Raw genomic sequence first — 18,275 nt, 5'->3', positions numbered from 1 at the left:
ATGCAAAAATGCTCAATAAAATATTAGCTAATAGAATACAGCAACACATACATAAAATTATACACTATAACTACATAGGATTTTTAAGGGATGCAAGGATGGTTCAACATGTGCAAGTCAATAAATGTGATAAACCACATCAACAAAATCAAAGACAAAAACCATGTGATTTTCTCAATAGACACTGAAAAAGCATTTGACAAAATTCAATATCCCTTCATGATGAAGACTCTCAACAAATTAGGTATAGAAGGAAAGTATCTCAACACAATTAAAGCCATATATGACTGGGCCAAGCCAGTGGCGCACTTGGTAGAGTGCAGCGTTGGGAGCGCAGCAATGCTCCCACTGTGGGTTCGGATCCTATATAGGAATGGCTGGTGTGCTCACTGGCTGAGCACGGTGTGGGCGACACCACACCAAGGGTTGTGATCCCTTTACCGGTCACAAAAAAGACAAAAAAAAAAAAAAAAGCCATATATGACAAACCCACTGCCAATATCATCCTGTATGGGGAAAAGTTGAAAGTTTTTCCCTTAAGAACAGGAACAAGACAAGGATGCCCACTCTCACCATTCCTATTCAACATAGTATTGGAAGTACTAGCCAAAGTATTCAGGGAAGAGAAAGAAATAAAGGGCATAAATGAAGTCAAACCGTCCCTGTTTGCAGATGACATATTCCTATATATAGAACAGCCTAAAAACTCTACAAGAAAAACTCCTAGAGTTGATAAATGATTTCAGCAAAGTTGCAGATAAAAAAATCAACATGCAAGATCAGTAGCATTTTTATACTTCAATAATGAGCTAGCATAAAAAGAAATCAAGAAAGCTAGCCCATTTATAATAGTCACCAAAAAAGTGAAATATTTAGGAATAAACTTAACCAAGGATGTGAAAAATCTCTGTGACAAGAACTACAAATCACTATTGAGATAAATTAAAGTGGACACAAGAAGATGGAAAGATATCTCATACTCTTGGACTGGAAGCATTAACATTGTGAAAATGTCCATACTACCCAAAGTGATCTACGGATTCAACATAATCCCCATCAAAATACCAATGACACTCTTGGCAAAAATGGAAAAATCAATCCTAACATTCATATGGAACAACAAAAGACACCGAATAGTCAAAGCAATCCAGAGCAAAAAAAAAAAAAAAAAAAAAAGCCAGAGACATAACACTACCTGACTTTAAACTAGTAACCAAGACAGCATGGTACTGGCATAAAAACAGACACATGGACCAATGGAACAGAATAGAGAACCCAGAAATCAGCCCATGTACCTACAGCCATCTGATCTTTGACAAGGGTAGCAAGAATACATGCTGAGGAAGAGACTGCCTCTTCAATAAATGGTGCTGGGAAAATTGGACATCCATATGTAAAAGAATGAAACTAAACCCCCCTCACACCATATACCAAAATCAACTCAAAATGGATTAAAGAATAAAATATACATCCCGAAACTATAAAACTCCTAAAAGAAAACATAGGGGAAACACTTCAGGAAGTAGGTTTGGGCACATACTTTATGAATACAACCCTGAAAGTACAGGCAACCAAAATAAAATAAATCAAACTAAAAAGCCTGTGCACAGCAAAAGAAACAATTAACAGAGTGAAAAGACAACCTACAGAATGGGAGAAAATATTTGCAAACTATGCATCTGACAAAGGATTAATATCCAGAATATACAAGGAACTCAAACAACTTAACAGCAAAAAAACAAGTAACCTGATTTTAAAAATGGTCAAAAGAGCTGAATAGGCATTTCTCAAAGGAGGATATATGAATGGCCAACAGACACATGAAAAAATGCTCAACATCACTGAGCATCTGGCAAATGCAAATCAAGACCACTTTGAGATACCATCTCACTCCACTTAGGATGGCTAACATCCAAAAGACTGAGAATAGTAAATACTGGAGAGGTTGTGGTGAAAAGGAACTCTCATACACTGTTGGTGGGGCTGCAAAATGGTGCAGCCATTATGGAAAATGGTATGGAGGTTCCTCAAACAACTACAGATAGAACTACCATATGACCCAGCTATCCCACTGCTGAGTATATACCCAAAGGAATGGAAATCATCATGTCAGAGGGATATCTGCACTCCCGTGTTTATTGCAGCTGTACTTACAATAGCCAAGAGTTGGAACCAGCCTAAATACCCATCATCAGATGTATGGATAAGGAAACTGTGGTATATCTACACAATGGAATACTACTCTGCTATTAAAAAGAATGAAATACTACTATTTGCAGCAACATGGTTGAACTTAGAGAAAATTATGTTAAGTGAAATAAGGCAGAACAGAAAGAGAAATATCACATGTTCTCACTTATATGTGGGAGCTAATAAAAATAAACAAACAAACAAATAGAAAAAAAAAGATACAATAATCACAATAATTCCTTAAACTGGTTAAGATAAGAGAATAGATATGATGTTGAAGAGGGTGGGAAAGGGAGAGAAAAAGGGCTAAAAGGGAGGAATTGGTAAAGGGCCATGAAAATCAACTACATTGTATAATGATAAGTTAAAAAAATAAAAATAAAAAATGGAGCTACATTGCTAGTTGTAAACATGCTACTTGCAGCTTAATATAACTATCTGAGAGCTCTGGGAATTTTCAAGTTTCATCCATGTTGTAGTGTGAATCAGAACTTCATTTCTTTTTCTTGCTGAATAATATTCCATTCTATGTATATACCACCTTGTTCTTAACCATTCATCTGTCAATGGACATTTAGGTTGCTTCCTTTTTTTAGCTGTTCTGAATAATGTTGCTATGAACATGGGTGCACAAATATCTCAAGTCCCTGCCTTCAATTCTTTTGGTATATACCCAGAAGTGGAATTGCTGGATCATATGGCAATTCTATTTTTAATTTTTTGAGGAACCACTATGTAGTTTTCCACAACGGATGCACCATTTTCCATTCCTACCAACAATGCACAAGGGTTTCAATTTCTGCACATCCTTGTCAACACTCGTTATTTTCTGTTTTTTATTTTTTATTTTTTTTGTTTTTGGGGGTTTTTGTTTGTTTATAATAGTGATCCTAATAGGTGTGAGGTAGAACCTCATTGTGGTTTTGATTTGTACTCCCCGATGACTAGTGATGTTGAGCATCTTTTCATGTGTGTATTGGTCATTTGCACCTTCTTTGGAGAAATGTCTATTGAAGGCCTTCACCCAGTTTTGAATCAGGTTATTCAGTTTTTTATTGTTGAGTTTTAGGTGTTTTCTATATATTCTGAATACTAATCTCTTATTCGATTTATGATTTACAAATATTCGCTCCCATTTTGTGTGTTGCCCTTTTACTCTGTTGATAGTGATTTTTGATGCACAAGATTTTAAATTTTCATGAAGACCAATTTGTGTGTGTTTTTTTGTTGTTGTTGCAGTGCATTTGGTGTCATATTCAAGAACTCACTGCCAAATTCAATATTGTGAAGATTTTGCCTAAATTTTCTTCTAAGAGTTTTACAGTTTTACCTCTCAAGTTTAAGTCTTTAATCCATTTTGATTTAATTTTTGCATATAGTATAAAGTAAGGATTCAACTTGATTCTTTTGCATGTGCATATCCAGTTTTCCCAGCATCATTTGTGAGAAGACTGTCCTTTCCACATTGGATGGTCTTGGCTTCCTTGTTGAAAATCATTTGTCCATATATGTGAGGGTTTATTTCTGGGCTTTCTATTCTATTCCATTTGTCTGTATGTCTTTATTTATGCCAATACAACACTGCTTTGATTACAGCAGATTTCTAGTAAGTTTTGAAAACAGGAAGTGTGAGTCCTCCAATTTTATTCTTATTTTTCAATATTCCTTTTGTCTATTCAGGGTCCCTTGAAATTTCATGTAAATTTTAGGAAGGATTTTTTTATTTCTGCCAAAAAAATAATCTCTGGCATTTTCCTCAGGATTACACTGAATCTGTAGATAACTTTGGGTGATACTGACATCTTAATGATATTAAGCTTCCAGTCAGTGAACATGGAATGTCTTTCCATTTATTTATGCCTTTTCTAATTTCTTTTGACAGTATTTTATAGTTCTTATCATACAAGACTTTCACATCCTTGGTTAAGTTAATTCCTATATACTTTATTCTTTTTGATGCTATTACAAATAGAGTTTTTTTCTTAATTTCCTTTTCAGATTGTTCATTGTTAATATATAGAAATGTAACTGATTGTTTTTGTTTGTTGATTTTCTATTCTGCTAATTTGCTGAATTCATTTATTAGTTATGAAAGGGTCTTTTACAGAATCTTCAGGATTTTCTACATATAAGGTTATATTATATGCAAACAGATAATTTTACTTCTTCTGTTCCAATTTGGATAACTTTTTTTTTCTTTTTCTTGCACAATTGCTCTGGCTAGAACTTCCAGTACTATTGAGTAGAAGTGTCAAAAGTGGGCATCCTTTCCTTGTTCTTAATTTTAGAGGAAAAGGTTTCAGACTTTCACCACTGAGTATGATGTTCACTGTAAGTTTTTCATGCAGACTTTTATTATGTTGAGGTAGTTTCTTTCTATTTCTAGCTTACTGAGTGTTTTCAGTCATGAAAGACTGTTGGATTTAGTCAATGCTTTTTCTGCCCAGATTGAGATAATCATGTGGTTTTTCCCTTTCATTCTGTTAATGTGGTATATATATAGATTGATTTTCACCATCAATCTTTGCATTCCAGGAGTAAATCTGCCTTGGTCATGGTGTGTAATCTTTAAGATGCTGCTTAATTCTGTTTTCTAGTATTTTGTTGAGGATTTTTGCACCAATGTTTATAAGGGATATTGGTCTGTAGTTTTCTTTTCTTGTGATGTCTTTGCTGGCTTTGGTGTCAGGACAATATTTGCCTCACAGAGTGAGTTAGGAAGTGTTCCCTCCTCTCAAACTTTTTGGAAGAGTTTGAGAAGGATTGATGTTAGTTCTTCTTTAAATGTTTGGTAGAATTCACCAGTGAAGCCATCAGATCCAGGGCATTTCTTTGTCAAGAGATTTTTTAATTATTATTACTGATTCAGTCTCCTTACTAATAGCTCTATTTTTTTTTTTTTTTTGTCTTTTTTCCGTGTCCGGCAACGGATCGCAACCCTCAGTGTTGCCCCCGTACCGGACCGGGGACCGGCAACGGGATCGCAAGCCTCGGCGTTGCTCCCGCGCCTCGCTCAGCCAGTGAGCGGGAGCCGGTCTGTATGTGGGATCCGAACCCTCGGACGGGAGTGCCGCCGCGCTTCCCAAGCGGCGCACTATCCAGTGCGCCACCGGGCTGGCCCCTAATAGCTCTATTTATATTTTCTGTTTCTTCATAATTCAGTCTTGGTAGGTTTTGTGTTTCTAGAAACTTGTGCATTTACCCCCATACCGGCCAGCCTCCGAAAAGAAAAAAAAAGTAAACTTGTCTATTTAATGTAGGCTATCCAATTTGTTGGCATTCAATTATTTATAATTACTCTCTTATAATCCTTCTTATTTCTGTAGAATCAGTAATAATGTCTCACTTTCATTTCATTTTTGGCGGGGGGCAGCCGGGGTTGCTAGATGGCACAGGGATCGAACCCTGGATCTCGGTGTTATCAGCACCATGCTCTGACCAACTGAGCTAACTGGCCAGACATCACTTTCATTTCTGACTTTGGTAATATCAATCTTCTCTCTTTTTTCTTAGTCAGTATAGCTAAAGGTTTATCAATTTTGTTGATCTTTTCAAAGAAAGTACTTTTGGTTTGGTTGATTTTCTCTATTTTTCTATTCTCTATTTTGTTTATCTCTGCTCTAATCTTTATTTCCCTCTTTCTGCTAGCTTTGGGTTTTATTTGTTCTTCTTTTTCTAGTACCTTAAGTTGAAGAGTTAGATTGTTGATTTGAGATCTTTTTTTTTTTTTCCCTTTTTGTCTTTTTTCATGTCCGGCAACGGATTGCAACCCTCAGTGTCGCACCCGTACTGGGCCGGGACCGGCAACAGATTGCAACCCTCAGTGTTGCACCCGTACTGGACCGGGACCAGCAACGGGATCGCAACCCTCAGTGTCACACCCGCACCTTGCTCAGCCAGTGAGCGGGACCCGGCCTGTACGTGGGATCCGAACCCTCGGTGGGAGCGCCACCGCACTCCCAAGCGGTGCACTGTAGCAGTGCGCCACCGGCCGGCCCTGAGATCTTTTTTAAAGTAAGCATTTATGGCTACAAATTTCCCCCTCAGCATTGGCTTTCTTGTATCCTGTAAGTTTTGGTAGGTTGTGTTTTTCTTTTCATTCAGCTCTAAGTATTTTCTAATATCCAGTGTGGTTCTACTTTGATCCATTGCTTAAGAAGTATTGTTTAATTTCTACAAATGTGTGAATTTTCCAGCTTTCCTTTTGGTATTGATTTCTAACTTCATCCCATTGTGGTCAGAGAAGATACTTTGTATGATATCCATCTTTTTAAATCTACTGAAACTTAATTAGGGGCTTAACATATGGTCAGTCCTGGAGAATGTCTCACATGTGTTTGAGAAGGACGTGTATTCTGTCGCTGTTGCGTAGTGTTCTGTATATGTCTGCTATATCTAGCCGGTTTATTGTGTTGTTCAAGTCCTCTATTTCCTTAGTTATCTTCTGTCTGGTTGTTTTATTCATTTTTTAGAGTGGAGTATTGAAGTATCCAAGTATGACTGTAGAACTGCCTATTTCTCCTTTCAATTCTGTACATTTTTGCTTCATATATTTTGATGGTCTGCTATTATGTACTTAAATGCTTATAATTGTTATGTCTTCTTGCCATATTGAAACTTTTATTAATATATAATGTTCTTCTTTGTCTCTTTCAAACTTTATCAATTTGAAGTCTATTTTGTCTAATATTAGTATGGCCACTCCTACTGTCTATTGGTTACTATTTTCATGGAATATTTTCTTTCATCTTTTTACCTTCAACCAGTTTGTGTCTTTGGATCTAAAGCAAGTCTGTTACAGACAGCATATAGTGGGATCATGCTTTTTAAAAAATCCATTCCACTAGTCTCTGTCTTTTAATTGTTGCATTTAATCTACTCACATTTAAAGCAATAAGAAGGTTGGTTAGAGTGTGGTGCTGGTAACACCAAAGTCAAGGGTTCAGATCCCCATATTGGTCAGCCACCTAAAAATATATATATTTTTGGAAGATATATATATTCATCATATATATATAATGAATAAATAAATAAAGCAATAATACGTCTTACTTCTGTCATTTTGCTATTTGTTTTCCATATGACTCACAGCTTTTTTGTCCTTCACATCCCACATTGCTGTCTTCTTTGGGTTTAGCTGATTTTGTGTAGTGAAATATTTTTATTCTTTTCTCTCTTGTGTATATTCCATAATTATTTTCTTAGGGATTACCATGAGTGTTACATATAACATTCTAAAGTTATAACACTCTAATTTAAATTTGTACCAGCTTAACTTCAATAACATACAAATACTCGGCTCCTTCCCCACCCCTCTCAGTTATTGATGTCACAAAATTACATCTTAGGGCTGGCCCGTGGCTCACTTGGGAGAGTGCGGTGCTGATAACACCAAGGCCACGGGTTCGGATCCCACATAGGGATGGCCGGTTAGCTCACTGGGTGAGCGTGGTGCTGACAACACCAAGTCAAGGGTTAAGATCCCCTTACCGGTCATCTTTTAAGAAAAAAAAAATTACATCTTTATACATTGTGTGTCCAAAAACATAGACTAGTAATTGTTTTTTAAAATGCATTAGTCTCTGAAATCATATAGAAAACAAAACTTGGAGTCACAAACCAAAGTTACAATAATACTAGCTTTTAGACTAATAATTGCATTTTATACTAGAACTTTTATTGTCATTTTAACTTCTGTATAAATTGCTTAAGAATGATTTTGGTTGGGAGAGGGGGAATAGGATGAGATAAAAAAAATCTTTTTTTTTTTAATTTAGCAAGGAAAAGGAAAAAGGTGTAGAAGAAGAAAGAGGAGGAAAGGGAGAGGAAGAGAATGCTTCTTATCCCAGTCTCAGGTGATCCATGTCCTCTGGCATAATACTATAGTTTTATACATGAACCTTTTTTTAAAAAAAAACACTATCACTAAGTAAAGCTTGTCTATAATTGTAGGCTTTATTTTTCAAATTTAACAGTTGAATTTAGGATTTCTGTTTCTGGTCATGATGGAGTAATTAGAACTGGCATTAACTTCCTGTCATAAACAACTAGAAAATTGGACAAAATATAAGAAAAAAAAAATGCTTTCACACATTAGACAACAAGTTACCCAGGAGAAAAGAGAAAGAAATGAAGTAAGCCTTACGATTGCCCTGGTTTTCTGTCATGAGGAAATTTCTGGACCACAGACATTACAGAACAGAGTTCCAGAAAGGAGGAAATTATGCAGAAAAAAGAGCTCCAGAAATCTCCATAGGAGTTTCCTCAAGTCTTTGCTGACTACTAGGCCATGCACGTAGAGTAGAAATCTACAAGGCCAGGGAATAAGTGGGATGTTGTCGATGATAAAACTGAAGAGGAACAGATGGAGAATAGGGAAATTTCCTGGGTCAAATATTAACATCAAAGGGACTATAAAGAATCAGAGATTTAATGATAAATTTATGGTAAATATGAGACCTACCTAGTAGTAGGGCTTGATCTTAGCCTGGAAATGAGGTGTGGAATGGGAGTAATGAGGGGGCTCATCACCCCCTGTAGCTCTTCTTTATAATTCTCCATTAGGGTCTTCTAAGTTAGTGGAGGTGTCATTCAAAACCTACCACCAATTGGATTCAAAGTGATAGAGTTGCATTCTAAACTCATTGTAAATTGCTGGGTTAAGTCAGGATAGGCTGTTACACTGGACTATCAAAGGACCCGAAATCAGTGGCTTTTGACAATGAAAATCTATTTCTCCCTGAAATTACATGTCTCATCCAGGTTTGGGGAGGAAGCATTGACTCTGCTCTATACAGTCATTCAGGGAACCAGGCTGACAGATCTTCCCCCATATTGTAGCTATCCCATCTGGAACTGCACAGGCAATTCAGTCACCAGAGTGGGGGAAGAGAGAAAGCGGAGAGTCTCGTACGGGTTTTTCACTGTCTCACCCCAGAAATGACACAAACTCATTTCTACTCGTTTTTCATTGGCTGGCATTAGTATTGTGGCCTCATCTAACTGCAAGGGGAACAAGAAATGTAGGGGAGCAAATGGAATATTTGAAGAGACTTTCTGGCTCTGCCACAACTAGAAAGCTGGTTTTAACACTTTCTCACCACCCAAAACTAACCCTCACTTGCAAACAGGTCTTGCTGTGATGCTGGGGATGGTGAGTTACCTGCTCCCCATTGAGAGGGAACAATGGTTGCCAGGGGCTGTCTCCTGCGACGGATGACCAGGTTTGGCTGTGCGGTAGAAGCCATTCAGTGGCTTCGATCTCCTCCATGTGGTCAGAGTCCAGCCCTGTAGATACTAGGGTCATTTTCTTTTTTAATTTCAGAAAAATCACTGCTCTCTGAGAGACTTCAAATTCCTTTGTGGATGTGTGTGACCCAAGAGCCATCAGGCAGATGAAATGACTTCAGTGGACTTACTGCTTTAACTGTGGTGAGGGTTTTCACATGTTTAGAAACTTCTGGTTACTTTCCATTTTCCTTTCTCCCTGAACAGTGCTGTGGGAATGTATGCAATGAAGAGTGTGTACTCTGCTGTCTTTACCCGACTCTATGGCATAAATCCCTACGACGGTCCTACCACCCAACCAAACATGAGCTTGGAAGGAGACACAGAGGTGATCCTTGAGGAATCAGGCAGCATAATGGTTGGGAGACAGGGGAGAATCAGCAAAACCCAAGAGGGAACTTTAGTTTGAGATTGAGGATTTGGGAGTACAGAATAATATCTGGGCCCTTTGCCTTCTTGGTATGTTTTCTTTCTTTGGCAATACTCCCTTTCTGGTTGGATCCCTGTTCCAAAAGCGTTTTCCCTTTTATAGCATGGACGTGTTCATTTTCTTTCCTCATATTTCCTAAGAAGTGTCCTTGGCTTAAGTGGATGAATAAAGGCAGCTTTAGTCCCTATCCTGTCATAAACAGCTAGAAAATGACAACACATCTCTGGAAACCCATGCAGAAGGCACAGAATGTAGAGACTGAATAGAATCAAACTTGTTGGCTTTCTTCATTTTTAGATGGCGAGAAGATTGGGTGAGGAGTGTCAGTATGGGGTGGGGGAAGCTCAGGAAAGAATAAGGCAGCGATACTTGGAAGTAGAAATGGGAGGGAAAAGGACATGAAAATGGCATCTGTGCGCTTCACTGAGTAGAAGGTACTTAAGATCCATGTGCTGTTCGCATTTCTCTGCAGAACTACATTCAACCCTGGCATCATGCATCAGTGCCTTTGGAAATATATCACAGCAATTATGTCCTTAGCCCTCTTGAGCATCTTCCTTCATGAGAATGTCCACAATGATGAATATAAACTTCTTTTGGTGAGTACCAGAATCTTATAGTGGAGCCAATTTTCAATTATTATGTAGGAAAATAAATAAATAAAAGTGCATGTTCAGGTCTTGTCTACGTGGAACACACTAGAATCACTGCAAATGTTCTCAGAAAAGAGAAGTGAAGACTTAGGGAAAGGTTTTTAAATGAATACAAAAGGAAGTGACATAATTTATTCATTTCTCTTAAGAAAAGGCAATTTACTTTCTGTAAATCACCCAGTCAAGAAGGAAAAAAAAAGAGTAACTTATTATAACGGTCAACGATGACACTAGAAAGGGACAGATGAAGAAAGGGAAAATTTCCAGGGGAAAACAGAGTGGCATTAGACCTCGGGGAGAATGGGAGATTTGATGCCCAATATGTGGTAACTAAGAGGCCCACCAGGCAGAGAAGTATGGAACAGGAGCGACTGGGATGCCCTCGCTTCCTGCAGCTCTCCTTCAGCAACTCCACAAGGTCTTCCACATTGTTGAAAGAAGCATTCAAAACCAGCACCTGCCAGGCTGATTCACAATTACTTTCTAAATTTTTTAATTTAACGCAGCCACTTCCCACCGGCCCTTGAAATATGGATAGGATGTGAATAGGGGCAGGGAAGAAGAGAGGGCATTGTAAGTGTGGGGAAGGGGCACAGCTGCCCCTGCAGACTGTGCTGACCGGAAGGACCAGCAGGCCCTGAGGAGCCCTGGGTGCTAGTCACCTTCCTCACCAGGCCTGCCATGGGAGATGTCTTCCCATTTCTCACATGGGGGATTTGAAGTTACTTCCCAACGTGTACAACATCTGCGAGTGAGAAGACCAAATACACACAGGTCATGCTGAGCTGTTGGAATCCATATTGTTTCTAAAACACCTCGGACCAGCTGCAGCAAAGGATAGGGTGGGTGTGGAGAAGGGGATTAGAACTGTGTGTGTGTGGTCAGATTCGAGCAAAAGAAAGGACTTTAGAATTNGAAGAACTGGAACAACACACATTCTCAGTAATGAAAAAGAACAGACAAAAAGAAAAAAAAAAAACTTCGGATGCCCACTGGGCAGTTCTGGGCCCAAGAGAAAACGGGCAACTTGAGGACCACTTTGTCATGACTGAGTGACCCACCAGGCAGCACAATGTGACAGCAGCCTGGGGAGCAATGTGTGGAATGACAGTGGCCATGGCTGGTCCACAGGTCTTCCAGGAGGGAAGGGATTACTCAAAATTCACCTTCACTGGTTTGATTTTAAATGACGGTTAATTTCCAGATTTCTGGGTTTGAGACGGGAGACTGGACAGCTGGTTTTGAAACTATCTCCCCACCTCACCCAGAAGCAGGGGCTTGATGTGAGGCTAGACTGCTGCGTGGCCCCCTATTCAGGGTAAACAATGGTTGTCAGGTGAGGTCTCCTGCGCTGGGTGACTCATTTCAGTGACCTCAGAGGAGTCACTCTGGGACCTCATCCTACAACACTGAAGTTTTTTCATCTTGATTTCAAAGAAATCCCTACTCTCTGATAAACCCTCAAGCCAATTTTCTGTTAGACAAAAACACTTCCATGGATACAGCATTCCAAACATGGTGAAGTCTTGCACATGATTAGACATTTCTGGTCACCTTCAGGCTTTTATCCTTACCAGTCCAGGAATGAGGGAAATATACCAACGAGAGTTTCCCTTGGTCCCTCTGACTTGATTCAAAACCTCATATATCTACCTAACAGAATCCTGGAAAGGATCAGACATAAAAGTAAGTACGGGGCTAATAGACATGACCCACGTTATTGACCAATAAAACCCAAGGGGAGACTTTGGCTTGAGTTTGAAGTTTGGAAAAGAATATAATTAACACCTAACCCTTGATTTCCTCTTCTTGCCAACATATCCCCTCTGGTTGGATCTTTAAACCAAGAGTGAATAAATGAAGGAAGAAGCTCTTCCAATTTCACCTGGGCACCAAGGCAGCAGGAGAAGAATGTAGAGGCTGAACAGGATCAAACTGATGGGCCTTTGTCCTTCCTTAGATGGTGACAAGTCGGGGGGGGGGGGTTGATCTGAGAGGAAAATCTTACGAAAATAATTAGACAGTGGTGTCCAGGAGAAAGAATGGGGGAAAGGAAATGGCCAGCTTCCAGGGAAGTAGAAGACACCCCTATGCTCTCTGAGCAGCAGCACTCAGGACCACAACCTGCTCACATTTCCTTGCAGAGCTGCTCCTCGGCCCAGCACCATGCACTGTTGCCGATGCAGATACGTCATAGTTGCTGTGTCCTTAGTTGTCCTGGGCTTCTTCCTCCCAGAGAATAAAGAAGAGCATGTTGAGTACAGTACATTGTTGGTGAGTACCACAAATGGAGGCTGGACCATTTGCCAAGCCTTCAGTGAGAGGGAAATTTTCCAAATTATGTGAATCATGCTAGTCTCATCATAGAAGTTCTAAGAAAAGAGCACTTGAAGAATTAGGAGAGTGTCAGAGAAAAGACAGATTTCAAACCAGCCTATAAATATGGGTAAGATTTTGAATAGGTGCAGGAAAGAAGAGAAGACATTTTAAGTGTGGAGAGGGCAATGCACAACTACCTCTAGAGGATGGTGCTGACCGGCAGGACCAGCAGGCCTCAGGGTAGGAGAGGCACTGGTCTTCAGCATTCCTATCAGGACCTATCACAATCCTAGTTTGCCGTCGTGATAATGGGAGGAAAAATTGGATGTGGGTCATGTGGGGAGGCAGGCAAATTCTAACCCTGCATAAGCCTAAGACCTTCCTGCAGACATTCCACACAAACCTGGGGAGCCCCGCTGCCCACATTTGGAACCCACGGCCTCTGCTTGAAAGCCCTGTGTGTTCTCATAACATATGGGAAGACTGGTTAACTGAGCCCTGAAGTTCGGCCTCCCTGGTGACTGGCCTCTGGGGCTGGCCCAGCCTGTCCTAAAAGAGGGATCTGCTCCTCAATTGTCTCCAGCAGATCTGGGGATGAACCTCAGGGCTGATACGTATATTATCCTCAGAAAGAAAAGGAGAACATAGTTTGGCTGATAAATCGGGAACAAATCAGCTCTGAAAGGAAGAACCATGTGGAAACCTTCAAGGAGATGCAGAAAAACTCCCCTTTACTCCAGCACGCCAACTACAAATTCCTGGCTGGAGCCCCTCCCCAGGAAAAGAGTGAGTATGTGGGAGAGAGGGTGACACTGGGAGAAGGCTGGGCAAGGTATTTCAATAAGACAAAGGCAGGTGGGTAANTGCAGACTGTGCTGACCGGAAGGACCAGCAGGCCCTGAGGAGCCCTGGGTGCTAGTCACCTTCCTCACCAGGCCTGCCACGGGAGATGCCTTCCCATTTCTCACTTGGGGGATTTGACGTTACGTCCCAACGTGTACAACATCTGCGAGTGAGAAGACCAAATACACACAGGTCACGCTGAGCTGTTGGAATCCATATTGTTTCTAAAACACCTCGGACCAGCTGCAGCAAAGGATAGGGTGGGTGTGGAGAAGGGGATTAGAACTGTGTGTGTGTGGTCAGATTCGAGCAAAAGAAAGGACTTTAGAATTGAGATAGTGAGTGTGAGTTCCTAAAGCCAGGCATTGGTCTTCAGCATCTCCATCAGGATGTAGCACAGTCCTAAGCCATGTTAAATGATGTTTGCCAGCCTGATAATGGTACGAGAAATTGGATGTGGGGTGTGAGGTGGGGAGGGGCAGGAAAATTCTTACCCTGCATAAGCCTGGGGCCTTCCTCCAGACAGTCCACACAACCCTGGGGAGCCCCACTGCCCAGACTCAGGAAACATGACCTCTTGCTAGAAAGCCCTGTGTGTTCTCATGACTAGGTGCAGAGAGCCATTAACTGAGCCCTGACACTAGGCGTCTCTGGTGACTGGATCCTGTGGCTGGCCCAGCCTGTCCTAAAAGGGGGATCTGCCCCTCAATTATCTACAGAAGATCTGGGGATGAACCTCAGGGCTAATACGTATCTTATCCTCAGAAGGAAAAGGAGGACATAGCTTGGCAGATCGCTGTTGAACAAATCAGCTCTGAAAGCAAGAACCATGTGGAAACCTTCAAGGAGATGCAGAAAAACTCCCCTTTACTCCAGCACACCAACTACAAATTCCTGGCTGGAGCCCCTCCCCAGAAAAAGAGTGAGTATGTGGGAGGGAGGGTGACACTGGGAGAAGGCTGGGCAAGGTATTTCAATAAGACAAAGGCAGGTGGGTAAAAGGGGAACTGGCTGGCATCTGGTGAGGAAAGGACGGTGCTCTGAGCGAGGGCACGTGATGGAGTTTGGTGCAGTGGGAATCCTGAGTGCATTTTCCTCCCAGCTGCCAGCTCCTTCAGTGACCAAGAGGATGAGAAGGCCACAGTGGCCCTGTGAAAGAGCCATTCCATAGTGAAGCTCATTCATGGCAGGTTCCCCAGGGAGAGGAAGACAAGATGGGAGAGGAGCTGGGGGAGCCATGGGAAAAAACAGTCGGTAGAGGGAAAAGAGGGCAGCGTGGACTTTGTGACCCAGTGCCCTAGACCGCCAGACACTTGAGTGGCCTTGGGTTTACACAGCACAGTGCACTAGACCGCCAGAACTTGGGTTTACGTAGGTCTCTGAGATCCTCTGATCCAGGTCCAGTTGATCCACGGTAGCTGAGATAATAACTCTGAAGGTCAAGGCCAGGCTATGATAATTTGCCAAGCCAGCAAATCTGCCTGTGGTACATGGTGGCCGTCCCCATCAGAGAGAGCCTTGTCCCTCATTACACTTCCCCTGCAGCCGTTCAGTGTCAGATAACAAATGAGACCCCTTCACAGCTCTTGGTCAGATATTAACCTCTCATCTGGACCATACTCTCCCAGGGAAAAGAACTGTGAGATTGTCACAGGTCTTGGCATGAAGGGGAAGACCTAGGAGGAGAGTCCTAGGACCTCTTCACCATCCTCAAGTGCTAAAGGTCCCCCTGTCTCCCCCAGAGCTGCTGACGGTGGGGATCTCAGTGTGGCGTCCTCATGGGAGCTACCTCTTGGACACCCTGCGCTCCCTGTTCCAAGCTTCCTCGGAGCCTGAGCTGCAGTACATCGTGGTGCTGCTCCACCTGGCAGATCCTGACCCTAAGTGGCTCGGCCAGACGGTTGCCAATATTTCGGGCCTCTTCGCACCACAAATTGAGGCTGGGAACCTGCTCGTGGCCCTGGGTCTCCTCAGTGGCTCTCCCCTCCCGGGAGATCTGAAGAACGTGAGTCACGCCTCACCCTGCGAAGGGCTTTATTCCAGGCAGAAAGCAGCTTATGCCCTGCTCATGAACTTGGCGAGCACACTCTCTGATTACTTTCTGTTGATGGAAGATAACGTTCGCTGCACCCCCAAATTCGTGACTGCCATCTATTCGGCATTATCAGCCTGGAAGGAACTGCCGTGGGCGATGCTGGAGTTCTCCAGCCTGAGGTTCTCTGGGAAGGTTTTCCACACGAGCGACCTCTCCCGCCTCGCCTCTTTCTTGCTCCTCTTCCACAAGGACACTCCTACTGACTTGCTTCTATCAAATTTTGGTTTACTCTTGGGCCAAACAGTTCCAGTTAGCCTTGCTCCCAATCTCTTTCACTCTTGGAACAATTACTCTACTTCTGAGGACAAATGTTACCACGAGGAAAAAGAAGAGGAAGGGAAAGAGAATCTTGGTGAACCTGACAACCCTCCTGCCGAGATCTACACTAACATGATGGTGAGAAGCCATCATCTCCCGGAACATGCTTATTCTCAAAATGAAAGTCACTTCCAGACTCACATTTCCCCTCCAGGCAGCACATATACTTTGGTTTTGAATCAGTCTCACAGTGTGACCCAGATACAGGTGCTGACAGGCCTTGGAAAGCAGGGGATATATCGCCTGCAACATGGACAGGTGGAACTGGGCTATGAACCTCTTCTGGAGAAAAAAGTCTGTGCCCGCTATATGCTGCTGGGACCACTGGTAAAGGGGGTACTCCAGCAGAAGGTGTATTACGAGGAAGACTTTGTGGAGGCAGTGAGATGTGTTCGACTGCTCGTGACAGACTATCAAGAGTCTAGTGTTTGTATTAGACAGATCAATATCTGGGTTAAGCCTGAGAAAGAGTAGGGATAAAAAGGCCAATGTGGACTCTGAAAGGATCGGGTCTGGGGACAGACTCAACACAGATGACAATAAATTACAGGTCTTACATTGGTCAGGAGTATCATACTCATAGTCATTCCAGGCTACTTAATCGAGGTGACACAGCCTCGTAAGAAGCAGAAAGAGAACTGGATCCATCTGACCCCCAATTGCCAGAGAGATGGAAGCATTCACCATGCCCTTGCCCAGTTTCCTCTCCTCACAGGTCTCCCATCCTAGGATCTTTCCCTGAGGCGGGTACTGCTTTACAGAGCATTGGGAATGACCTGAAACATGACATGAGGGTAGTACTGGCATTCTCCTTCATGTAAGGTCCAGTCCTCCAAAATTCCAAACATTGGACCCTTCTGAGGGCCCAAACATGGGCTTTCACCTGTCTACGAATTCCTTAGAAGTAGCTGCAAACCTTTGTATATTTCCATCTCTACATTTTTCTAGGACAAAGATCCATAACTTCCATCGGTGTTCCATATGTCCCCCCAAAAGCATAAAAATTACAAAACTGATGGATACACTTTCTTTATGGCAATAAACAATTTATTACCTAAGAGCATGAAATCATCTAGGAGAGGACTCCAAAAAGTCCATGGAAATTTTCGTACTATCTTTCAAATATATTTTTCCACAAACTTTTGGAAATACCCTTGTATTTAGCATTTCTAGGTTAAAAATTGAGGGCATACATTAATTTATTCCTTCACATATTTATTCCNCCCAAAATGTTCCTATTCATTTCAGTCCCTCTGTCTTTTACCACATGGGCACTGGTTCTGAGTTTGAGGACACATGCTTTCCTGTGGAGAAGGACAAGGTCTTTAGTGAACCAGACAACCCCACCGCTAGTGTCCTCACTGACATGATGTCACTGTGGAGTGTCATTCCGCAATACGCTTATACACTGAATGAGGAGTGTTTCTCCACCTTGGATCCTGTAAAAGGCAACCACTTGACAGTAGTTCTGGACAGGCCACAGAAAGTCATCCGCATAGCCGTGCTGACAGGCTCTCATGAGCATGGGAAGTACCTGCTGCAGCAGGGCCAGGTGGAACTGGGATACGATCTCATGGAGGATCCCAAAGACTGTGCTCGCTATACCCTGCTAGGGCCGCTGGTGCGAGGAAATTTGGACCAGAGAGTATTTTACGAAGAACATTCTGTGGAGGAGTTGAGCTGTATACGACTGCTGGTATTAGCTTCCCAAGAGTCTTGGCTCCTGATCAGGCAGATCAGAGTGTGGACTGATCCTGCAGAAGAGGAGAGGTAAAGAGCACAACAGGGATTCTGGAAGGATCAGGTTTGGGAATGGAATCTACATGGTTGGCAAGAAATAAATCAAGAAATTAATCAAGGGCTTCTAGTTCTGANTAGCATTTCTAGGTTAAAAATTGAGGGCATACATTAATTTATTCCTTCACATATTTATTCCGAGGCATTTTTTGTGAGTTCTTTTTGTTGGGCCCTATTCAAGGTAGGACAGATTCTAAAATGAATAAAACATAGTTGGTGTTAATAAGAGGGTAATAGCAACAACAAATGCTTACTATACAAAATGATAGTTTGTAGATTCTTTTGGATTTTCTTTGTATACAATCATGTATATGTAAGAAATATGTACAAATCCAATGCAATC

The 18,275-nt window shown here is 41.8% G+C and overlaps 1 protein-coding gene across 1 annotated transcript in view; it reads left to right on the top strand.

Annotated features, from left to right (window-relative positions):
* LOC103594424 (alpha-1,3-mannosyl-glycoprotein 4-beta-N-acetylglucosaminyltransferase-like protein) overlaps window positions 1–17,909 on the top strand; it is a 29,173-nt gene extending 11,264 nt beyond the window's left edge. The window contains exons 2-5 of the mRNA XM_008577640.1: window positions 12,705–12,834; window positions 14,488–14,644; window positions 15,465–16,052; window positions 17,359–17,909. Of these exons, the coding sequence (XP_008575862.1) occupies window positions 12,705–12,834; window positions 14,488–14,644; window positions 15,465–16,052; window positions 17,359–17,909 (1,426 nt within the window). The remainder of the gene's footprint in view (window positions 1–12,704; window positions 12,835–14,487; window positions 14,645–15,464; window positions 16,053–17,358) is intronic.
* Window positions 17,910–18,275: the final 366 nt, after the last annotated feature.

The sequence above is a fragment of the Galeopterus variegatus genome, unplaced genomic scaffold (genome assembly GCF_000696425.1).
Source record: "Galeopterus variegatus unplaced genomic scaffold, G_variegatus-3.0.2 Scaffold1554, whole genome shotgun sequence".
NCBI lineage: Eukaryota > Metazoa > Chordata > Mammalia > Dermoptera > Cynocephalidae > Galeopterus > Galeopterus variegatus.
Note: the sequence above shows the minus strand (reverse complement) of the source record. Positions and strands in the feature narration are given on the sequence as shown.